The 25,600-nt window shown below is 41.1% G+C and overlaps 1 protein-coding gene across 2 annotated transcripts in view; it reads right to left on the bottom strand.

Moving 5' to 3' along the window:
- Gspt1 (G1 to S phase transition 1) overlaps positions 1-25,054 on the bottom strand; it is a 29,388-nt gene extending 4,334 nt beyond the window's left edge. Inside the window, exons 1-11 of one of the 2 annotated variants that reach the window (XM_028778319.1) lie at positions 24,476-25,054; positions 16,056-16,094; positions 15,910-15,951; positions 14,727-14,954; positions 13,444-13,477; positions 11,226-11,303; positions 9,005-9,185; positions 7,647-7,801; positions 7,352-7,492; positions 4,308-4,401; positions 3,226-3,306 (exon numbers count right to left, since the gene is read on the bottom strand). In XM_028778319.1, coding sequence (XP_028634152.1) covers positions 3,226-3,306; positions 4,308-4,401; positions 7,352-7,492; positions 7,647-7,801; positions 9,005-9,185; positions 11,226-11,303; positions 13,444-13,477; positions 14,727-14,954; positions 15,910-15,951; positions 16,056-16,094; positions 24,476-24,815 — 1,413 coding nt within the window. In that variant the 5' untranslated portion in view covers positions 24,816-25,054. The remainder of the gene's footprint in view (positions 1-3,225; positions 3,307-4,307; positions 4,402-7,351; positions 7,493-7,646; positions 7,802-9,004; positions 9,186-11,225; positions 11,304-13,443; positions 13,478-14,726; positions 14,955-15,909; positions 15,952-16,055; positions 16,095-24,475) is intronic. The other variant, XM_028778320.1, reaches the window with a different exon arrangement.
- Positions 25,055-25,600: the final 546 nt, after the last annotated feature.

The raw sequence follows: 25,600 nt of genomic DNA, 5'->3' as shown, positions 1-25,600 counted from the left end.
ATTCTATGGCCTTGATTTTCCTGCCATGAGGGACTGTAACCTTTAACTAAGAGCTGAAATAAAGCCTTGATCTCTTGAGTTGCTTTGCTCAGCTCCCCAAATTTATTTATTTTATACATTTGTGTTTTACCTGAATGTATTTATGCGCCCCACATGTGTGCCTGATGCCCTCAAAGGTCAGAAGTGATAACATCAAGATGCCCTAGAACCACTGTGTCCCTGTTGTGAACTGAACCTGGTTGTCAGCGAGAGCAATAAGTACTCCTTAACCACTAAGCCATCTCTCCAGCCTCATTGCTTTGTTAGAAAATTACTTTTATTTATTTATAAGTGTGTGCTCATCTCTGTGTGTAGAATGTCACGTATGCAATGTCTATGGAGGGCATCCAGAAGAGGGCATAGGATCTCCTAGAGCTGGAATTAGGAGGCCATCCTGAGCTGCTGATGAAACAAGTTCAGAGCCACCTCTCCAGCCTCTTTGAGTTGCTTTTCGTAGGGTATTTTTATCAGCCACAGGAAACTAAGACAAACATCAAATTTAATAACTGGATTTTTAACTCTTTTAAATCTAAGTTTCAGAATTCAAAAATTATTTCCTCACAGCAGGTCAATCCTCAATTAAGCATGTGTTTCTGAAAGTTATTTTGCCGGGCGGTGGTGGCGCACGCCTTTAATCCCAGCACTTGGGAGGCAGAGGCAGGTGGATTTCTGAGTTCGAGGCCAGCCTGGTCTACATAGTGAGTTCCAGGACAGCCAGGGCTACACAGAGAAACCCTGTCTCGAAAAACCGGAAAAAAAAAAAAAAAAAGAAAGTTATTTTAACAACTGAATTTTAAAAATGCATTGTGTGGGCTGGAAAGATGACACTGACACGGTATTAAGAGCATTTGCTGCTCTTCCAGAGGACACATTCATCAATTCCCAGCACCCAACTGGTAGCTCACAACTAATTATAATTCCACTTCTAGGAAAGCCAGGGCTCCATGGCTGCTGTGGGCACCAGGTGTACATGATACACAGATGTAGGCAACACATTCATATATACAAAATAAGAACCAGACAGCCATGTACTGCTATGGTCAGCTCATTATTGTTACTGACATCACTTTCTCTTTTGTTTCACCAATAGGCCATGGCCCTGCATGGGAAGGATGGAGGGGTGATACAGAAAATGGGACCACAGCATTACATGTATTAACAAAAGGTATTTACCTAGAAAGTACTAAAAACATCAATCTGTTTCTTGGTATAATTTTATAATACCTCAAAAGTAAAAATCATCAAATCTAGCTTTAAATTCACTAACAAGATCTGTTTTGTTTTGTTTTTTTCCCCGAGACAGGGTTTTTCTTTGCAGCCTTGGCTGTCCTGGAGCTCACTTTGTAGACCAGGCTGGCTTCGAACTCAGAAATCCGCCTGCCTGTGCCTCCCAAGTGCTGGGATTAAAGGCGTGCGCCACCATCGCCCAGCAATCTGTTTGTTTTTAATTATGCATCTTGTTTGGGTGTGGGTAGGGGTTGGAGTGCAGGGTACATGTGGATAAGAGGTCAGAGGACAACTCTGTGGAGAGTTTCTCTCCTTTTTCCTTTATGTGGTTTCTAGGTGTCAAGGTCAAGTCTTTTATCTACTGAGCCACACTGCCAACCCTTAAATTTTTTTTTTTTGGGGGGGGGGGGGTGGGGTTCAACAGGGTTTGTTTAGCCCTAGAACTCACTTTGTAGCCCAGGCTGGCTTCTGCCTCCTGGGTACTGGGATTAAAGGCGTGTGCTACCGCCTCTGACTTAATTAATTTTTATGTTATTTTTTTAAAGATACCTAAGGCGCCAGGCAGTGGTGGCACACGCCTTTAATCCCAGCACTTGGGAGGCACAGGCAGGCGGATTTCTGAGTTCGAGAGTTTGAGGCTAGCCTGGTCTACAGAGTGAGTTCCAGGACAGCCAGGGCTACACAGAGAAACCCTGTCTCGAAAAACCAGGAAAAAAAAAAGCTGTATTTATATTGATATGTATACCAATTGAGTCCAGGTACCCAGAAAGCCAAGAAACATTAAGGAAGCAGAGACAAGGAGATCTGTCGACCACCCAAAGTGCTGGGACTCTGCAACAGCAGCAAGCACTCAATCACCAAACCAACTCTTGAGCCCCTAAAATTTACTATCTTTAAGCATAAAGCTGGTAGTAGTAGGTTCATAAATGAATGGGTGAGGTTAACACTGCTAAGCAATTGAACTGTTAAGCAATTCAAAACTGGATTCATGTTTCAAATGTGAAGACAGCTACAGTGTACTCATATGCATAAAGTAAGTAAATCTTAAAAAAAGAAAAAAAACCACAATAATACCCCAAAAGATTAATAATAATAATTTAAAAAACTCCCTGGAAGTACAGTCATGGACATACTATTTTGTGGCATCTGAATGACACGGACCGCAGACACAGAGACACAGAGGCACACCAGGATAGAGCCTGAGTTTTCTTCCATGGCTTACTTAATTTGCTGTTAACCAAAGCAGTTACTAACTACTGCCAATCCCTTATTTTATTTGCCCCTATTAAGAATGGGATAGGTTGATAGTTTCAAACCTTCATGTTGTACATTCTTTAAAAAAAAAAATTTATTTATCATATGTATGTGAGTACACTGTAGCTGTCTTCAGACACACCAGAAGAGGGCATCAGATCCTATTACAGATGGTTGTGAGCCACCATGTGGTTGTTGGGCATTCAGGACCTCTGGAAGAGCAGGCAGTACTCTTATCTCTTTAGCCCCATGTTGTACCTTCTAACAGGGTCAGCTAACCCTTTAATTGTCACTGATTAAAAGACAAACAAACAAAAAACAAAAACAAAAAACAAAATACAAAAACCAAAAAAAAAAAAGAAAAAAAAAAAAACACCTCTGGGTTTTTGTTGTTGTTAATTTTTTTTTAAAGCTGGCTCCTGATTGTCTTGGAACTCTACAGATCAAGCTGTCCTCTGAGATCCCCCTGCCTCTGCCTCCTGAATGCTGAGAGTAAAGTTGTGCCTCCACTGCCCAGCCCTCTATTTATTCTTTAATTTCACCTAAGATAAATAAAATAATTATTACTTATTATTTTAAATAACAATATTTTAGTAGTAAAATATTACCTGTTTGTTTTAGTGGAAATTCCTAAGTTTTGGAAAAATCTGGGCTCTGTGAACATTTTCAAGAGACTAAATAAGACAACACATGCTAAATGCTTACCTTATTTGGCATCATTACAAGCTGCTGGCCTTTACAAATAGATCCAGATTCCAGCTTTCCCAAGACCACAGTCCCCATATCCTATTCAAATTCAGGATAAACGAAAAAAAAAAAAAAAAAGTAAAACTGTCAAGACTTTTATTGCTGATTATAGCAAGTGAATAACCCAAAGTGAAATTCTATGGAAAAATATTTAGCTTAGTAAGTGTTAGAATGCTTATGATTATTCTTAAACACAGAGCAAGTAACAAATAGTCCATAATACTTTGTATCTTAAGCCGGAGCACACTTATTTCAAATAACAAAGAATACCTACAGTTCAAAAGAAAGCTTCATGCAGAAAACAGCACAGAGTTTACGTTGGAAGATCAGAATTATTTGTACAAATTTAGAAAAACTACTTATTTGTAAACTTAACATGACATGAATTATTATTATTATTATTTCTGTCACCATGTAAAGACTGAGGTGAGGGCTTGGGACATAGCCCAGTGCAGACAGCTTTCCTGATATGCCGCTCACTCAAGTCGCTGTATTCCAAAACAAAGTACCTAAGAAACAACTGAAAATCCAATTGAAACCAAGGAAGCCACATTTTTTTGTAGGTGTTTGAGATATTTGGAATTGTTTTCGTAGAGACAAGGTCTCTCTGTGTGGCCCTGGCTAGCCTAGAATTTGCTATGTAGATCAGGCTGGCCTTGAGTTAAAAAAGATTCACCTGTCTCTGCCTGCAAAGTACTGAAACTAAATGTATATACCACCACACCCAATGCATTGCACTCTGACAAAAAAAAGCCCTCATGTATTGGTACTATTATAACTAAACACACTCTTCTTCTTGCAGAGCTACTTACCAAAGCTACCACTTTTAATGTGAAAAATCTTTCAGAACAGCCTTTTCATTGTATTATTGCAGCTAAAAAATGACTCACTGAAAATCTCCAGGCTAAGCGAAAATCATGGCCTTCCATAAACAAACATTCAAAAAGGTAATAAATGTTTACTAATAATTTTTTCTATGACTATAACAAAACAATGATTTCATCTCCCCTGAAGTACAGTAACTTTACTATTTGAGGTACCTTGTACTTATCCACAATTGGCAGCCTGATTGGTCCATCAACTGATCTATTGAAGTTTGGCAAATTATCCAGATATGGAATAAATGGTAAGCCACTGAGAACAGAACAGTATCAATTAAAGAAAGTAAACACAATAATTTTTAAAAATCTAAGAAGTTAATTATAATTTAAACAAAAAAATGACCATTTTTTCCCATGTACATTTTTTCATTTAATACTTTTCCATTTCATGAAACGTACACCTAAGAAAACTAAAATAAAACAAAATACTTAACTTTAAAAGGCTCCCCAGGCCAGGTATAATGTAATCCCTGTAATCCCAGCACTTGAGATACTTAGACAAGAGGTTAATAATAAATTCAAGGCTAATCTGGGCTACATAGTGAGATCACTGTCTCAGAATAAAACACAACAAAACAAAAGTTACAAACACACAAAACTACTCTGGATATTTACCAACTAACTTACTGTGTTTGTGTGTCTGTGTGTATGTGTCTCCACGTGTATATAGGGTCAGAGGACAGCTTGCAAGAGTCAGTTCTCTCCTTAAATGGTCTGGGCCCTGGGGCAAGAACTAAGCCATTAAGCTCGGCAGCAAAACACCTTGACTGGCAGAGATGCCCTGGCCCTATTTCTCCATAAGTTTACATTAAGTTAGAAATGTTTTGCAACAGCCTACATTGTAATATTAACTACATAAGGACAAGGAACATAAGGTTTTGCTATGTCTTCTAGACTTACCTCAAGCTCAATCCTCCTGCTTCAAGTGCTAGGATTATAGGCAATGTACCAAATGCCTATATTCTATTTCTACTTTCTTTTTTTCTTTTTCTTTTCTTTTCTTTTTTTTTTTTTTGAGACAGGGTTTCTCTGTGTAGCCTTGGCTGTCCTGGAACCTATTTCTACTTTCTATCACCAGATTTCATGCATTGTAAAACTTAAAATCAGGGTTCTGTAACACAACTTTTCCTCTGTGAGGCAACAGTATCTAGCAAGGCTGTCTGCCTGCTTTACAGTAATTACAAACTAATCCTAAAATATGTGTGGAAGTTCAAGAGACTCAAAAAAGAAAGGTAAGAAAAAGAAAGCAAGCAAATTTTAGCCAATTTCCAAGTTCTATAGTAAGCAAGACTGCACAGAATTAAGATAAACAGTTGAAAAGAAGAGAACTGAGAGAGAGAGAAAAAACCTCAACATTTATGGCCATTTGATTTCTAATAAGGGTGATAATTACAGAGAAATTGTACCAGAATAATTGGATACCCATACAAATACAAACAAACAAAATGAACTTAGCTAGGTAAAGACCATAAACCTTACACAAAAAAATGAACTGAAAACTAAATATAAAAGGGACAGGGGTTTTTTGTTAAATGTAGATGTGTTTTATAGTCTGTCTCATGTGTACTTAGTGTTTTGTCTGTACATATGTATATGCATCATGTGCATGCCTACTATCTGAGGAGGTAAGAGAGCATCAGATCCCCTGGAACTGAAGTTACAGATGCTTGTGAGCTGCCACGTGGGTGCTAGGAACCAATTTACAGGTCATATGTAAGAGCAACAAGTGCTCTTAACTGTTGAGGTGTCTCTCCAGCCCTGAAAACCTAAAATCTTAACATTTAATTACTTGAGAAACTAAACTGGCCTTATCCTCTTCCGTAGGGCTACATCTTTGTGGTCTTGGATCATTCATTCATATCTCTCTCTCTCTCTCTCTCTCTCTCTCTCTCTCTCTCTCTCTCTCTGCAGTTTGTTTTCTACTTCTACCATGACATCACCAGGCTTGGCAGCAGACACCATAATATGCTGAGCCATCTAACTGGATATATTTTAAAACAAAACATGGATTTGCCGACATGTTTGTAATTCCAGGACTGCTAAGAGAAAACGGGAGGCAGAAATTGGAGAATCACATGGATGGTCATAGGCCAGGGGGAGTAGAGTGAAGCAGAAGTGAGAGGTTAGCAGGAAGGAGAGAACCACCCTGTGCTGAGGTCTCTGACCTTCACTGAGGGCCTGTAGCCCATGCATATCTGTACTCATATGCACAGTGAGAAATAGGACGGTTAAGGGAGAATAGCTCAAGTGACACGGAACACACTCGGTATGGGCAAGGCTCTAGATTCTCCTCAACACAAACAAGCACGAATGACAGAAAGGGAAGCTATGAAGGAATTTAATATAGAATGGAAAAATAGTTGCTAAGTACCCATCATTTATCTAGTAAGGGACTTATATACAAGAAACCTTTTTGGGATTATATGTGCTTGAGTAAGTGGATCTGGGGAACTGAACCCCAGGGGCCTCATGTTTATAAGGCAAGTAACCTAATGATATAAGCCAAAGGCCCATAAAGAACTCCCATTACTCAAAAAAGACTACACAGGGCTGGGGAGGTAGCTCAGAGTTAAGTGCCTGCTATGAAAGCACAAGGATATAGTTTGGACCCCAACACCCATGTAAAAGCCAGGTGGTAGCATTCATCTCTAATTCCAGCACTGGGGAGGACAGACTGATACAGAGCTTACTAGCTAGTCATTCGATCCTAATCAGTTAGTTTTAGGCTCAGTGTGAAACTCTCTCAAAACTCGTGGTGTCAGGGCTGGAGAGATGGCTCAGTGGTTAAGAGCACTGACTGCTCTTGCAGAAGTCCTAAGTTCAATTCCCAGCAACCACATGGTGGCTCACAACTATCTGTAATGGAATCTGATGGCTTCTTCTGGTGTGTCTGAAGCTACAGTGTACTCATATACTTAAATATATCTTTAAAAAAATATTTGTTGCTTTAAAACAAAACAAAAAACCCCTGGTATCAACCTCTAGGCTGTACAAACACAAACATGGGCAAGCACCTTCACATTGGACACATAAGCATACACCAACCACATAAATCAGTCAATCAATGGACCACAAATTTTTTTTTTTTTAGAAGACAAAGATTGTAGCTCTTTTACTATGATGATATGTCCATCCTCCCTTAAAAACAAAAAACAAAACAAAAAAACCAAAAAACCAAACAAACAGTCAGAAAGGTTACTCACATGTACCAAGGACAAAAATCTGATTGCTCTTTAAGATTTGCTCCCGTCAGTCCTGAGCAGGGCATAAAATGAATGTCCTTTTTGGGATTGAAGCCAACTTTTTTCAAAAATGGTACTAGTTTCTCTTTACATTCTTCGTATCTATGAATATTTAGAAATAAATCAATTATGCCAACTAGACAAACTCTAGTTTCATCAGTAAACAAATTAAAGCTTAGAAAAACTCGAAGAACCAATGCAGACAGTAGAAAAGGCAGCCTTTGCTTCTGACGTGCTTGTAAAGCTCCGAGCTCACCTCTCATTGCTCCAGTTCACTGTGGGGTCATCCATCTTATTAATAAGCACAATTAAGTGCTTGACTCCTGCTGTCTTTGCCAACATTGCATGTTCTCTTGTTTGTCCTCCCTTTTCAAATCCAGTTTCAAACTCTCCTTTCCTGGCTGAGATTACCTATTTCAAGAAACCAAGTAATTTACTCTTAAACATTCCAGTCATGTCCACCCTCCACCAAATCTAGCAGCAAAACATCTACACTTTAAGTTCTGTAAGAAAGCTTTCCAAGGAAGCCAGAGTATGTGTGTTACAATGGACACATCCAATCATATGGTGTCTGAATGGTTCAAAGATTTGAGGATTTAATGTCTGGTGGCTGTGGTGGTGGTGATGGCAAGCACCTTTAATCCTGGTACTCAGGAGGCAGAGGTAGGCAAATCTCTTGAGTTCAACAGAGTTCCAGGACAGTTATTTAGGGCTACATAGAAAAACCCGTCTCAAAATAAAAGAAAACAAAGAAACAGAGAGTTGTGGATGAGTGGGTGTAGCTCATTGTTAAGAGTTATTCCCATGGGCTGTGCCAAATATCAAAACAAATATGGATATTTTTTTCTAACCCTTTAAGTTCCCTAAGTCTATTCATGAGCATATACTTCAAATGTTTCAGGCTAAGGATGTGATAAAATATGTATTTAGCAATTTCAGGGACCTAAGTCAATCTCTAGTATATGTGAGTGCAGTCTCCTGCTAAGGCCAGAAGCATCAGATACCTTGGATCCTGTTGGATCCTGAGTTACAGGCAATTGTGAACCACGCAGTGTGGATGCTGAGAATCAAACTCAGGTCCTCTGCAAGAGCAGTATGTGTTATTAACTACTAAGCCATCTATCCAGCCCCTACTGGATTTAATCTCCAATACTACAAATGTATGCTAATGCATACTTGTAATCCTAGCATTTGGGACTCTGAGACAAGAGGATAATGAGTTCGAGGAGGGCATGTACCACCAAGAAGGAGGGAAAGGGAAGGGGAAAGGAAAAAATGAAGATTGGGGTTAGCAGTCAAGAAAACACTAAATTTGGGCACATGGATAACAGCAACAAGAAAATGTTTAATGTATTTTTAATAAGTAAATGATAAACAGTTCTTGGGCAGATAAGAGTGACAGAAATGAAATACTGTGACTAATGTATATGTCACACTAGAATATAAAGTTAGGGTTGCAGAGCATACCTTCAATTAGAGGCAAGCAGACCTCTGACCAGGACAGCCAGAGGTACATGGTGAGACTATTTTACAAATCAGTGATAGAAAACTTACATAAAAAGATACAACGTGGGCTATTAATAAATATGTACAGACTAGAAATGTCTTTCTTACCAGTACAGCCAAGTCAGCTTGAGAGGCACCACCAATCATATTTGGGACAAAACTCTTGTGGCCAGGAGCATCTAGAATTGTAAAATGCTTCTTTTCTGTTTCAAAATAGGCACGACCCACCTCTACTGTTTTACCCTTGTCTCGTTCTTCCTGATTTGTGTCTAAGGCCCAAGACAAGTACCTGGAAGGATTTTTTAAAGAACATATGATTATCTTTAAAAATATTCTTCTACCATTAAACATATAATTAAATGAGACAACCAGTTTCATGTCCACTATCATGTATCATATTACTAGTAAAATAAAAACAAGAGAATTCAATGAGTCAAACAGAGCATTCCCATAGTCAACTAGTCTATAAGCAAACATTATTCATAAAGGTAAAAGTGTTGGGCATAATTAATTCCAGTATCAGGAAGACTGAGGCAAAAAAGGTGATAGAAAAAAGAAAAACAAAGATGAGTCACAGTTCTAACATTGTGCTTTGAATGAACTGTCTCCTTCCGTCATGAGCATGGAATATTTGGTCCTAGTGCTGTTTAGGAAGGCTTGAGTGTGTGGCTATGTCAGAAGTGAAATGTCACTGGAGACTGGCTTGGAGAATTTAAAGCTTTACACTGCTTCTGGTTTGCTCTCAGGTTGCTGTTCTGGCTACAGTGGCTACCTGCTGGCAAGCCTCCCAGCCACAATGGATTCGCATCCCAAATTATTTTTCCTTCGATAGGCTGCTTCTGGTCACAGCGTTTAATCACAGCAAGAGAAGTATAATTAATACAACTAATTCCAAACTCCAACATCACAGAGTGAGATAATCGTCCTTTCTTCACTTTTCTAACTGTATGACAGAATATAATCGTTGCAAAAACAAGGGTACTAAAGGCAGGCAGAGTGGTTCTTACCTGTATCCCAATACCATAACTTATAGACTGCGAAGGAATAAATTTGAGGTCAATCTAGGCTACATAATCAGAACTCATCTCAAAAAAGCATATTTTTTCTCACAAGACCACCATTCACATCACGCTGGAACAGTGGTTACTGATTAAAAATTATCAATATTATTTCACTGTGTAAGAATTATATAATTCTATATAAATTATTTTAAAACACCATGATAATAGCTTGTAATCTTTTTAGTCTAATACTAATTAAGACTTGTTCCATTTGCCAATTGTGGTGACACACCTCTTCAATCCCAGCACTTGGTTAACAGAGATAGGCAGATCTCTGATTTCAAAGCTAGCCTGCTCTATATAGTGAGGTCCAGGCCAATTAGAACTAAATAGACTTTTGTCTCAATAACAATAATCAAATAATCAAATAGAGAAATGTGGTTCTTCCTGAAAAGAACATGTGTCCCAGTGAAGTAAGGGCTGCAACCTTCTCTCCCCTCAAGTGCTGGACATCGAACCTAAGCTTCTCTCTCACTCAGGCATTACTCTACTACTACGTACCTGTACTTCCAGGTCTGTAAAGTTTAACATCAGAATAAGTAAGGTTACACAGCTTACAGACACAGACACACACTTTTTTCTTTGCTACTGAAAGGTAATAACTATTAATTCTCCTTTTTTCCTTCCAGTATTTATTTACATTATGCATTATGATTACAAATCCTAAGTACAATTATATTTCTTTTCTCTTCAAATGCCACTGCAATGTTGTTTCATTCCTGCTTATTATAAATTTGATAAACATAATTTTCCCCCCTTTGGTTCTTCAAGACAGGATCTCTTTGTGTAGTGTTGGCTGTCCTAGAATTCACAGAGATCTGCCTGCTTCTGCCTCCCAAGTGCTGGAATGAAAGGCATGGCCTTCACTGCCTAGCAATATAAATATAATCTTTTATGGTTACACAAGTGTTCAATTACATGGATGACATAATTTATTAAACAATTTTCTGGCTACTATATGTTTAGATGACTCTCAAGCTTCCTTTGTATAAATCATCAGGAGCAGGTCTCTATGTATGATATGAATGTTACCTTTATTATATAGTATTTTAAATAGAAAAATTTGTTTAAAATCATTTTATTGCAATAGGGCCTCACTATTGTTACCCAGGCTGGCCTCAAACTCCTGGCCTCAAGCATCCAGAGTAATGAGACCATAGGCATACAGCACTGGGCTTGGCTTGAAATATGTGTTTGAACAGATTACAAAAACTTTAAGGGTATTGTGTTTCCTTAAAAGTAACTCATAGTATAAAAAATTTACATACCAAGTTTCTCTATTTTTTTCTTTAGCTTCTCGTTCATATTTCTCAAGTGTCCTTTTGTCGACCATTCCAGTCAAATACCTGAAAATGGTTAAAGACAGAAAAGAGGGGCTCAGTTAATTACTCAGTAAATAAGGACGGTGTTAGAGCACTTGAAGGGACCCTGCACTGAAGAAAAACAGCTATTTAAAAGTAGAATTCCCTTTCTTTAGTTTGTGTGTGTGCAAGCATGGTATCCATGTGGCAGTCAGAGGACAGTCTGTAGCAGTCAGTCTTCCTCATCTACCATGTGGGTCCTGGGGATTGAGTTCAGGCAGTTAGCTTTGGTGACCTTTGCCCACTAAGCCATCTCACTAGCTCTTTTAAAGTAAATGTACCATCCACAGAGCTAGTTTAAATATAAGAATATTTGTATCCTTTCAAATTATTATGTAAAAACAAAAGTCCTTCATAATGAACTGACAGTTTGTACCTTACCAAGGTACGCTCAGCTCACACTGCCAGTACTTTATAAAACATAATGAACATATAAAACATTGTTGATATCACAATTCTCCACAGGAGACAAAATATACTATTTCTTTTTTCTCTGTTTTTTTTTTTTGTTTTTTTTTTTTTTAATTCTTTTGGTTTTTGAGACAGGGTTTCTCTGTGTAGCCCTGGCTGTCCTGGAACTCACTCTGTAGACCAGGTTGGCCTTGAACTCAGAGACCTGCCTGCCGCCTCTGCCTCCCAAGTGCTGGGATTAAAGGCGTGTGCCACCAGTGCCCAACTTCTGTGATATTCTTAATATGAGAAAGTATCAGTCATATCCAAATTGCAAAACATGAAATAATCAGTTCAAATTCTTTCAGTTACAAAAGTCGGGGTCTGGAGAGATGCTCAGCAGTTAGGAGGGTTTGCTGTACTTCTGGAAGACATGAGTTCAGTTCCCAGCACTCTCCTCAGACAGCTTACAATCACCTGTAACTCCAACTCCAGGAGAGCCAACACTCCCATACACATACATTTTTAGAAAGAAGGGACTGGGCTGGAGAGATAGCTCAGTGGTTAAGAGCACTGGCTGTTCTTCCAAAGGTCCTGAGTTCAATTCCCAGCAACCACATGGTGGCTCACAACCATCCATAATGGATCCGATGCCCTCGTCTGGTGTGTCTGAAGACAGCTACAATGTACTCATATAAATAAATAAATCTAAAAAAAAAAAAAAGAAGGGACTGGAAAGATGGCCCAACACTTACTTACTTAAGTGTATTTGGAGAGGACCCAGCACCTACACAGGAGCTCACTATTGCCTGCAACAACAAGCTTCTGCCTCCCAAGTGCTAGGATTAATTAAAAGGTCCATGGCACTATACCATGCCTAGCCCTCCCAACCCCCCCACTCACAAATGGCTCAATGGTTAAAAGCACTGGGTGTTCTTCCAGAGGGTCTGGGTTCAACTCCCACCACCCACATGGCAACTCACGTCTGCAACTCCAGTTCAAGGGAATCTGACACCCTCACACACATAAAGTAGGCAAAACACAAATGTACATAAAATAAAAGGAAAGAGGGAAAAAAAACATTTTTTTTAAAAGCAAGAATGTGAAGGTCCTGTTCTGCAAGCATGAGGAACAAGTTAAAGCCCCTAGCATCTACATAAAAATCTGTGCATGAAAATGGATGTGGTGACACACAGCCCTATCTCAAAACCAACCAACCAACCAATCAACCTACAGCTGGGCATAAGTTCCTATAGCTGTAAGTTGCGGGGGGGGGGGGGGGGGGGGGGTGTGTGGAGAAGATGGGCTTTTGGCAGATTCCAAAAGCTAGGTGGCTATACCTTAAACCTGGAAGTCTCCAGTTCAGTCAGAGACCCATCTCAAGGCAATATAGCAGAGACAGCAACAGCAAGATACATGCATGATGTTCTGCTATGGGCTTTACATGTATGGGCATATAGATGCATGCACCAATATTCATGTGTAAACATCACCAACACACACACCTACCTTTTTGTTGTTTCTTAATGACAGCTTTCAGAAACACAGTGTTCTGTGAGTCTGGCAGTGATTTAAAACTCACAGTGACAACAAAATACTTAACATCTGTCTTAAAGTGTCATCACTTGAGGTGGTGACCAATTTTATCACAACTGCACCGCAACATGAACACTTAAAACAATGCCTGAAATTTATCCAATCAAACTAACTCTATCATTAGGTAAAAGAGACTTACATTATTTGTCCTCCAATGGTTGACTTGCCTGCATCTAAAAGGAACAGCAAAAATATTGGAATATAGGTTAAAAACAACAATATCTACAAATACATCAGTGATATTTTATATAATCCAGTCTTGCAAAAGCAAATGAACTTGTAATAGAATTTGGGGATTAAATTCTAGAGACCCTCTTGCATGTACAATAAACAAGGCTGATTCCCTATAGGGCAATGATGACTGAGAAATACTTACCTGATAGAGAAATAATTTAAAAAAAAAATATTGTGGATTTTCAGCTAGCAGCACAGTATCAGAGAATACACGTTCCCCAGACAGCCTTAGAATTCAGCAAAAGAAGCTAAAGAACTTGTGTTAACAGTCCAGGTTAACCTTGAACCTAATTCTCCTGCCTCAATCTCTTTAGTGCACCTCCAGGGCAGGCTGTGTGAGCGGTCCTTCTTTCATTTTATTCTGTTTCTGGAAACAGACCAGGCATTCCTTCACAGATTTCAAAGTTAGTCTTCTATAAAGGGAGCTGAGTCAAGCACGGTGAGGCCTATCTGCAACTCAGGAGACTGAAGCACAGGAAGAGCCTCGGTTGAAGGCCAATCTGAACTATTGTATAGTGAGTCCCTGTCTCAAGATACAGGGATAATAAATCAGAAAACATAAAATAAGGTCTTGTTTCTTTGGCTAAATCAGTTATTTGACAAGCACCCAAAAGTTACTCTAAATTTAGAATTTCTCATTTCATACAAAATTAAGCTCAATAGGAATAATATTAACCCATTAAAAGGAACATATCAACTAATGCTAATTCAAAAATATGTACATTTCTTGGATACTAATTAAGAGATTTCACAGTGTGGCAAACCATTACCAGTGGTCTACAGACTAATTAATTATCCATTATATACATACTGAAGGTTATTTCCTTCCAACCTCTATGCCATTACAAAACAGTTCCTCTACCTAAACTTCAAAAACAAAACATAACAAAAAAATAACCAGGCAGTGGTGGCACATACCTTTAATCCCAGCAATCTGGAGGCAGAGGCAGGCAGATCTCTGTGAGCTTGAGGGCAGCCTGGTCTACAGATCTAGTTCCAGGATAGCCAGGGCTACACAGAGAAACCCAATTGCATAAATAACTACACACAGACACACAGACACAGCATTTTACTGGAATCAACCCACAGTATTACTCCACATCTCCAAGAAGCTAAACAAGACGCTCTATACTTTGGAGTCTCCAATAACTCTGGCCATTGCCTATGAATTCTCTGAGGACAACTTACCGACATGTCCGATGAATACTACATTTACATGTTCTTTCTTAGGAGCTCCTGGCGGTGCCACTACCGACTTAGGTTTTGGTATTTCTTCTTCCTCCTCCATCATTTCTTGGGTACTTTCCTCTGGTGGCCTTCCATCTCCTGAGGAACCACCCCCTGGCTCTGCTTCACTTATTTCTTCTTTGTGCTCCCATGATTCTTCTGGGGACATTTCTGTCTCTCCATTTTCTACTGAAGAAAGGCATTTTAATTCATTATCTTGAAAAATAATACCTGCATTTAACCACACAGGCTTTAAAGCAGCAAATACAAGTCACTTAGGTCCCTCTCCTGACACCCATGACACAGGCAGAGAGAGATGGGTAGGTGCTGACAGGACAGAGCCATATGGCAGAACTGATGCCATGCACACTGTGCTATCCTAGCATCGTGTCACCTCCTAAGAGCAGACTATAGGTAAACACGAGAGCCATCACTCCCAAAATCAGCTATCCAGTGTCAAGATGTCCTGACAGATGGGGAGAAAGGTAAAGTATAAAAACTAGAATTTTCTAAGTAAATAATGACTCTTTAACAGTCACCTTTGAAACTGGAAATTTTTAAAGAGTAATGAAGTTATTTTTAAAAGGATGGAAATGTTTGATGAAATGTTAGAGCTAGGCATAATGGGGGTTCCTGTAATCCCCAAGATCTCAAAGTAGAAGCAATGGCTTCAGTGGTTCAAGGCCATCTTGGCAAGTTTGCTAGTCTAGGCTACAAAAGACCTAGTTTCAGGAAACAACAACAAAGAAGCAGCTGGGCTTGGTGGTGCACACCTTTAATCCCAGCACTCTGTGAGTGCGAGGCCACCCTGGTCTACCATGGGAGTTCTAAGACAGCCAGGACAACAAAGAAAAACCCTGTCTGGAAAAAATACTCCTTCCTCACAAGAAAGAAACAAAGTCAAAGGAACAAGTACAACCTTTTAAATTAGCTAGAACTCCTCTCCTCAGTTCCATTTGAAGTCACTAATTTGTCAAGGCAACGTTAATGCTCAATTTGTTACACCTTCTAAATTCTAATAGCAAAAAATTCAGTGTGGCTGAAGCACAGACACATCAGTCATCAGAGCACTACATTTAAATCTTAAATCTGGAGAGTGAAAAGAGTTTCAGATTACTGTATTAATATTGTCAGAAATTCTTACCAACAGGTTCTGAAAGTTCCATGCTAACAGTAGAATTTGAACCTAGAGAAAAAAATTGAAACACAATACATATTCATAAAACAATATCTAAATTTACATATCACAGACAGCTTAATGTTCTCTTAATTAGACATTTAAAAACTTACCCTCACACAACGACTGTTCTTGAGAGGACTCCACAGGTTCTGGTTAAGAAAAATGAGTGTTATTAGAAATGAAGCTTTTCTTCTTTGCTTATCTTGTAATATGATAAAAAGAGATGTTCAATGACATCACAGGTCTCAGCAACTCAAAACAATGGCTGCTAAGTGGGTTTCAAATCAGAACTCTCTTTAGCCTACTTTTAAGACCTCTACCAGCTGGGCAGTGGTGTCACACACCTTTAATCCCAGCACTTGGGAGGCAGAGGCAGGCGGATTTCTGAGTTCAAGGCCAGCCTGGTCTACAGGGTGAGTTCCAGGACAGCCTGGTCTACACATAGAAACCCTGTCTTGAAAAAGCCAGAAAGGGGGAAAAAAAAAAAAAAAAGACCTCTACCAATTGCAGACAACTAAAAGAAATCTGGGCACCAGCAAGATGGTTCAGCAGGTAGGTAGAGCTCATCACACAAACCTGACAACCTGAGTTCAATGCTTGAGCCACAGAACTGTAGAAGAATCCAGGCTGAAGTGATGCATCTTTAATACCAACATTCAAAATGGGTGGAATTAGAGAACCAATTCCACAGAATTGGCTTCTAGCCTCTACACATATGCCATAGCATATTCGCACCTGCACTTACACAAAATGGTTAATTAAAAAACTCAGACAACAGTCAGCTTTCAATAATGGAAATGTTTTAAAGTAAAACAAATCTTTAAAAAACAAAAACCCAGGAGACCAACTGAGAAAGACACTTGACCTCTAGTCTCCATACAGATGTACACATACACACGTGTGCAGGCACACACATACACAGAGATTTTACATTAGACAAGGAACAAAGAACTAGTTCTAACATTAGCTCTAATGTCACAAATCATAAAACAAAGTAAGTGGAAAGGGGCTGGAGAGCTGGCTCCGAAGGTAAGAAAGAGCACCTGCTGTGGCGTACAGAGGACCTAAGCTCAGTTTCCAGCACCCACATGGTGGCGCACAACCACCTAGAACTCTGGTTCTAGGGATCCAACATGCTCTTCTGGTCTTCAGAGTCACCAGGCATGCACACAGTACAGATACATACATGGAGGCAAACGCTCATAGATCTTGGGCTGGTAAGATGGCTCAATGGGTAAAGGCGCTTGCCACCAAGCCCTATTATCTAAGTTCAATCCCACTCAGATGGTGGAAGGAAGAGGACCAACTCCCAAAAGTTGTCCTGATTGTCACATGATGATGTGACAATGTGACTGATGTGCCATGGACTGCACCCCCCCAATAAATGCAATAAAAATAAAGCAATAGATAAAACAAAATTAAAAAACAGCAAATGCTAGACCAGCCAAGGCTATGTATGTAACAAGACTTTTAAAAGATACTGTCTAAGACTTAACTCAGAAAATAAGTCATATTTAAAAATCACTAGGGAAGAGTGGCCTTTAATCCCAGCATTTGGGAGGCAGAGGTAGATGGATCTCTGAGCTCAAGGACAGGACAGCCAAGGCTACACAAGGCGGGGAAAATGTGTCTTCAAAACAAAAAGATCCAAAGGTTACACATTGTATGACATAGTTAACCTGAACTACTCAGAACTGGCCAAACTATAGACTGGAAAAGCAGGAACTGTAAGTAGTGCTTACTACTTAGGAAATACAGGTTTCCTTTCCAGGTGGTGAAAATGGTTTACAATTAGACAGGGCTAGTTATATACCACCCCCAAAACAACCACCAAAAGGCCAGGATGAGTATCTTGGTGGCACTCTGGAGGCTCTGGATTAAAGCACGTGCACAAAAGCTCAGTTCATATAGTTCATGAATTAGCTTATTTAAATTTGTATAAATTTCTGGGTGTAGTCTGGGCTACCATTGAACTCAGAGATCTGCCAACCTTTGCCTCCTGAGAGCTGGGATTAAAGGTATGTACCACCACTGGTTGGCCAGAACAAACAAACAAACAAACAAACATACATTTATTTATTTAATATGAGTATACTGTCACTGTCTTCAGACATACCAGAAGGCATCAGATCCCATTACAGATGGTTGTGAGCTATCATGTGGTTGCTGGGAATAGAACTCAGGACCTCTGGAAGAGCAATCAGTGCTCTTACCACTGAGCCATCTCTCCAGCCCAGAACATTTAATCTTTAATGAATTAACTTCAACAGTTCTTTCTCCCCCCAACCCCCTTAACTCTGCTTGGCCTTGAACTCACAGAAATCTACCTGCCTAAATGTATGTATTAACTGATTGATTTGTGTGTGTGTGTGTGTGTGTGTGTGTGTGTGTCTGTGTGTGTGTGTGAGAGAGAGAGAGAGACAGACAGACAGACAGACAGACACAATATGCATGCAGACCAAAGAACAATGTTTTTAAGAGTTGATTCTTGCCTTACATGTTATTTATTGGGGACAGGGCCTTTCTTGCATCTGTTACACTATGCACCCCAAGCTATCCTGGCCCATGAGTTTGGGGGGGGGGTGATCTTGGCTTCTTGTTTTACCACTGGAATGTTGAGATTACAGATACACAGCACCACATCTGGATTTTCAACATTAGTTCTGGGAATCAAACTCAGGTTGTCTGGTTTATGTGGTAAGTACTTTATTTTGTTTTGATCTACTGAGCTGAGGTCACACTTAGCCCACTTTTTTTTTTTTTCTTTAAGATAGGCATGTTGAGATCTCACTTCAGACTGGCCTTGAGCTTATAATGTAGCCCAGGCCAGCTTTGAACTGGTGGATTAATCCAGACTGGATTATAGGCATGTGCCTCCAGACCTAGCTTCACTTAGGTTCATACTGATTCTCTGCACTTTTCTTACCCCTCACCATGGATTCACTGAATTTTTACTACGATTGAATACAGTAAAATCCATTTTGAATGTGCCAGCTTTCTTAGTGAGGTTTTTGGAAGCACCTTACTCAGGAGGTTTGGAACTAAACATCTCTAGCACCCAGGAGACCAAGCTATGTCACCAAAATTGCATGTCGAGATCTCTTTCTTTCTCCCACAGGCAATACTGGCAAACAGTGTAAGGAGACAACAGAAGAGGGGCTGCTGAACACACAGAGATGCCAATGTTTGTCTGAGACATGTCAAATGCTCTAGACAGGAAAGGGCAGGTAGACTCTGTAGCAAGCCTTCACTCACTCAGGAGGATCACTCAATTTGAGGCCAGTCTGGGATTCCTGGTGAGTTCAAGGCAGCAAGGGCTACCATAGCAAGAACCTGTAGACAAACCAAAGCAACCTGAAGCACCTGGAGACCCCAGGTGCTTAGAATGTGGAAGTACGAGGATCACTTGAGCCCAAGAGTTCAAGGCTAGCTTGGCACCAGGGAAAGACTCAAGGACAGTGAAGAAAGAGGTATGGGGAGGAAGAGGAGGAGAAGAGAGCAAAGGTACAAAGACAAAGAAACAGTTCAAAGCCATCTACACCAGGAAGAGGCAGCTCTTGAAACTAGAGCAGTGTCTGGCAGGACTCTGCTGCTCCTGAGAGATGATGGCGATATCAACAAAATCCATGGGCCAATTTTGGAAAAGGGTCTCAAACAGATTGTTTGATGTTAACTTACAAGTTAGGAGTTACTGTCATTAAAATAAGCTTTGAAATCAGAGCCTATTCTTCCATTTAGTCATGGGCATAATCTTACTAAGGTATTCAGCTTTTCTAACCTGCAATTTTTGCATCTATAAAATGGGTTAGAAGTATCCACACATCGTACTGGGAAGGCTAAGTGGTAAGCTGCAGTAACCGCTCCACAAACCTACAACAAGCATTTCAGAGTCCTGGACTTATTACAAAATCCTTTAAGAATGAAAACATTAGAAAGAAAAATTCCAGGGCTACTCTGTCAGAAAATCCATACAGGTTATAGCAACTGGCTGTAGGCATTCCCTTCCTCCACTATTAAAAAGCATGGCACCACAGAAATAGACCTAAATTATCAGCTGGCAAATCAAAATTGCATACTGGTGTCACTAACTCTGGGAGTGATTTCACACAATCACTTAGCATGCTTATGCTTCAATTTCTTTATCCAAAACTGAGGGTGTCGTTTTGCTGGAGTCATTTCTAGCTGTAACATTCAAAGAGCCTATTTATTACATCATTAAAGCAATACCACATATCAACCTGATATGGTTTTCTGTAGCATAACAAAAACTCCACTACATTTTATGTAACCTTATGGTCATATTTACGATTTATGTCTCATCTACTTCAAAAACAAAAGTATATTACACATACCAAAGCAATTTCAGATAGTGTCAATAAGATACAAAAAGAGAAAATATCGTCCCACCACTGAAATGAACTACCCAAAGATAGACACAGATTGCTCAGTAACACACACTTGCTTTTTTCTTCCATTCAAATAAAATGACAATTATCTAGTTAGAACCTATTTGAGAAGCACACATAACCACTCCTAAGTTACAGTAATGGAAAATGCTTAGAAAATTCTTACTGTTTCTTTCCCATTGAAAGAAGAATTACAAATGGGGAACAGAACAAAGCTATTTATGAATATATAAACTATATCTACTCTCAAGGTACTTGCTTCATTAAAATCTACAGAAAACAAGGACAAAACCTTTAGGTACCCAAAGTCACTGATGTTTGGGTAAGAATGAGCCAAGCAGTAAGAAGGGTAATGTTCTACTTTGCCAAATTCCTGGAAAAATTAAAAGTAATTCCAGCACTTGGGAGGCTGAGGCAAGGATAGGTGAAGTCCAGTCCAGCCTGGGAAATGCACTGACACCCTGCCTCAGAACAAAAGCAAGGCATTCATGAAGGACACCTGGCAGAAAGCAAATATCTTTAGTTTAATGGTGGGAGAGACAAGGTTGATGAATCTTCACCCATCTCTTGCCTCCAAATCCTTTGCATGTCTTTGCACATCTGCAGTCTTCCACCTTAGAGACTCTTTCAAAGACCACAATTCATTATACTGAGGTTCCCATGAGAGCCTCCTTTCCGTGCCTTGCACAGCAGTCTACATTCAGTGCACAGGCAAGTGCCTGTATGCACCTAGAATGGATATCTGAACAAAAAATTCCACTTCGAAAATTTCCATTCTAATATGTTAACTCACCCCAAAAGTTTACAATTTTTTTCATTCCTTTCTCTTCAACCAGAAAGATAATTCTATTTTTAACACCTTTAAGATATTTCTTCCCTGACAAACAAAAGGAAAACAAAGCTTGTATTTGTTTTCTACAGTATTTCCCTAGCTGGAGAAATTTTGGATACTGTCTCCTTACAGTGCCAAGATTTTATTTTCAAAATTGTTTCTTACCATTATTGTGTGAGCATGAATGGCACAGCTTGTGTGTGAGGGTCACAGGACATGTAAACTGTCTGTGGTGATGCAAGCCTACAATCTCAGTACTTGCGCGAGGTAGAGGCAGGAAACAGAATCAGAAAAGTCTTGGCTATGTAGCAATGTTACCCAGGCTGTGGCTGTGTGACTAGCCTAGGCAATGTGACCTTGTCTTCAAAAAAATAAAAATTAATCAAGTGATAATGGTTGCTTAACCTTGAGAATTTACTAAAACTTAAGTAAAACATTTCCAGTCATTTTTAAGACTTCTATTTTCATTGATAATCACTAGCCCAATTTACTTGGCTCTATAGAAAGTTGAATTTAAATGGATTACGTTTAATTACACTTAAATGAGTTCTATTTAATCATTGTTTGGAATTTGGTGTTTTTACAATTTTCAGAGAAAACAAGTTCAGCACCAGTTTCCCTGTTCTGATTTGAGATGGCTGGACACAGGCATATGAATCTGTGAAGATTCATGCCACCAAAGCCCCTTCCTCTGCTGGTTGCTCTAGGCAGCACTGCATTTCAAAGAAGAAACAAAACAAAATCCAGAGCCCTGCTCTCCACAGACCTTCCAAAGCTCCCCACCACAGCCTGGGTAACAACAAAGGAAACAGGTCACGTTGCTTATGGACCATTTCCTCACCATCAAAACCATCTGGATTCCACTTAGCAAGCTATAGGCTAGGTGCTCCTGCCATTGTTTTTTCTGCTTTCCCCTAGTAAGAATGATGGCAGCATGTATGGGCCCAAAGTTCCCAAACTTGTCCCACATAGTTCTAGACTTCTATTTAGGCAACACCCGGGTATCATATACAGAATGCTTCCAGTATTATTATTCTTTTTTCCCAATGGATATGGGTTCTTACTCTAGCCCATGCTGACCTCAGTTTCTCAACTGTTTTAATTACACAACAAAATTTAAGCTGGGTGGTGGTTGCACACACCCTTAATCTCAGCATTCAGGAGACACAGTCCAGTGGATCTCTGTGAGTTTGAGTTCCAGGATAGCCAGAGTTACATAGTGAGACCCTGTCTTGAAAAAATATGTATATATAAACATTTTTGTAAAAACAATTGGTTTAGTCAGTACGACCATTTTTGATTTAAAAAAAATTCACACATACTATAATTTAGGAACTTTCCACAAACATATGCCCACACTTAGTAAAACCACAAATTAGCAAGTAACAGATAAAGAAAAACTCCTGCACAAAACACAGTGCCTAGTCACTCATAGTGACCACTCCAACCATGGCCTTGTGGATGACTATGCCTTTAAAATCTGGTCAGTGCCTGTAAATGCAATCTCCAGTCTACTCAGTCTACTCAAAGCTGATAGTTCCAGAGGAAGGAGGGAGAGCCAAGAAAGAAAATGGCTGGAGGTGTGGAAGCTGTAAGATAAGGTAGAAACAAGTGCTTCTGGCAATTTGTAAGGAAGCTAATAAATAGCTGAATGTCTACAAAGAATTAAAAGCTGAATTTCCTTGTTTGAAAACTATCAACCACACACAAATAAAAGAAATGCCAGTGAATCAAACAGTCAAGTCCCCAGGTTTGAAGGAGGGTAGTGTGTTATGTCTAATCCCTCCTGCACAATAAAGCCCCAAAGCTACCCCCCCAAACAAACTGTGCTTATATATGTGTCTCACAAAACCATTCCCCTAAACACTCTAACACCCTCTCACTTCTAAAAAGCAGAGTGAAGCAAGTTTCCCAATGAACTAAACTCCAAGAATTTATTTATTTATTTACTTATTATTTGTGGGTCAAGATTTTGCCAGACAGTCCCGGTAGCCTTCACCTAAAGATCTCAGCTGCCCTCACTTCCTGAGTGCCAGGGTTGCAGGCAATACACCATCTCACCTGGAGAGTGAGTGAGTCGAGGTGACAATACCATTTGTTTTCTCTGCTTTCTCCAAGCATCCCCCTGCCTCAGCCTCCAGAGTTCTGGGACTATAGGCATTAATTAGTTAGTGTACCACCACACCATGCCTAAGTCCAGAACTTAAAATATAGAAATTAACAATATACTCTCACTTGACATGAACTTAAATTATCTGGCCCGCCAGTGTTCTCCCCTAAATAACCAAAGACTCAGCTTTTTCCTTCCTGTTTCTTTTTTTCTTTTAAGATAATACCGTATTTACTCAAATAAGCATCAGCATGAAGGCAATAGTTAAATTCACTCATCAACACTGCTACAAAATCAGTACCTGAAGGCTACCAAACATACAGCCGCTTTGTATAAAGATGCTTATGGACTGAAGCTTGAAATGACAGAAAGTGTATCCAGTAGCTACCTCATATGACAACTACTTACTTATTAGAAGTATTCAAGTAACAGACTGGACTACTAATACAAGAACGCAAACTAATCTTTTATAAGCAACACGTATAAGGTCAATACTTTTTTAAAAATTAAGTCTAAACGTGCCACTCAGAACAAAGTCTTAAATTCCGCTTAAAACAGCACATAAACCAATGAGGTTTCATACCTCATGTTACTACTGAGGAATCTTTCTGACATTTTTTAAAACTTTAAGTATTCAAAATGTTAAAGGTGAAAAAGGTCTTTGTATTGACAGCCAACAGTTTCTGGCGGATCACAAGCCTGCAATGCATCTTGGGATTCCTTCAGGTCGGTTTAGTGCCACAGATATTTAAAACGCAATTACAGTTGCAATACTGCAGCAGGAGCAGCTCTCAAGGCCAGGCGAAGAGACGAGTCTTGTCCCTCAACTCCTAAGCTCACACCGTCCTCCTGCCCGACTTCAGGCCCTATCGGTCCCCACTTCTGGGCCTCGTGGCACTGATTGGCCCAGGATCCCATACGGTTCCTATGCCTGGGGTGAACCGCGGCCTTCCGCGGCGGGCCAAGCGTCCCCGGGTCTCCTGGTCTCTGCTCCTCCCGGCCCAGGCGCCCCAAACCAGGCAGCTCCCAGACTGGAGGCGCCCCACCCAGACCAGCCGGCGCCGCTGTCAGCGCCCCACGTGCGGGCCGGCCCGGCGGCGCGTCCTCTCCACCCACCCCACCGCGGAACTCCGGCCCCAGCCAGCCGCCCGTGCCTTGGGGATCTCCAGCCCGGCAATTTACCCGCAGGGCCTCCTGCGCTGCTCCCCGCTCCGTGGTCGCCGCCGGCCGCGCCAGCTGGGGACAGCGGCGGCTGGGTCGGACCCCGCAGGAAAGACGGCACGAATTCCGCGGCGTGGACGTTAGGGACGAAGGGCTTGGCGTTGACGTTGAGTTGCCGGCTGAAAGCCGCGCAAAGGTTCTCACGCTGGGCCTCGGCCACCGCGGCCATGGAGCCGCCGCCGCAAGGCCCCGGCCCGGGGGCCTCCATATCCGTCTGGTCCCAGCAGTCTGGCGCAGAGTCGCTGCTGCTGCTGCTCCCGCCGCCGCCGCCTCCGCCGCCACCGCCGCTGCTGGGATCCATGATCGGGGGGGCCGTGTGTGTGGTGAAGAGAGGGCGGGAAATGGAGGCGGGGGCGGCCGACCGGGGAGGAGCAGGCCGCGCTGACCCGGGGAGGCCGGCAAGACTGGAGAGCTGGAGGCCAACGACTCACTTGCCGGCGTCCTGGGCAGCAGCTACAGTCCAGACTGTACACTCGCGACCAGGGCGACAGCGGCTCAACCTTCCTCGTGTGTGTGCGAAAGGATCTCCTCCCACCCAACCCCAACTACCGCCGCCGGCCTCACCGCCAACCCCACGTTTGGCGAGAATTGACCTCTCGCTACCACCCGTAACTTCGCCTCGGTAGTTCCCGTCTATGTTCGCCCGCGTTTCCGCCTACGAAGCTCGGCCGATAGCTAAACTACAAGTTCCGAAAGCACCCGCGTAGACCCGGTGCGGTTTTATCGGGGGGCTGACGGGAGTCGGAGTTCAGCGATCAAGCGTCACCGGAAGCGGCTGGAGCTCCCGGCAGGCAGCGCGAGGAGGCAGAGCTCTAGTGGCCCATCTGTCGCAGGGTGGGGGCAGGGACAGGCTCTACTCGGCTAGGGCAGGGCGGTGGGCCGAGCCCTTCCGCACGCGGTGACAATCTACCCCAGCCAGTGAGGACACACGGTCCTCAGGCATAACCTAGGGGAAACTTTTTTTTTGTTTTCCCTTTTCAGCGCCTTTTCTGCCTTCTCTGTCTCTCAGTCTATATACCTTGTTCTCTTTTTCTCCACCCCTAGCCAGAGTTTGCCCTACATTTCAAGGCGGCGGGAAGCGTCTTT

This window comes from Grammomys surdaster, unplaced genomic scaffold, assembly GCF_004785775.1.
Source record: "Grammomys surdaster isolate TR1022 unplaced genomic scaffold, NIH_TR_1.0 334, whole genome shotgun sequence".
In the NCBI taxonomy this organism is placed as follows: domain Eukaryota; kingdom Metazoa; phylum Chordata; class Mammalia; order Rodentia; family Muridae; genus Grammomys; species Grammomys surdaster.
The sequence above is the reverse complement of the archived record's forward strand: the minus strand, read 5'-3'. Positions and strand labels throughout refer to the sequence as shown.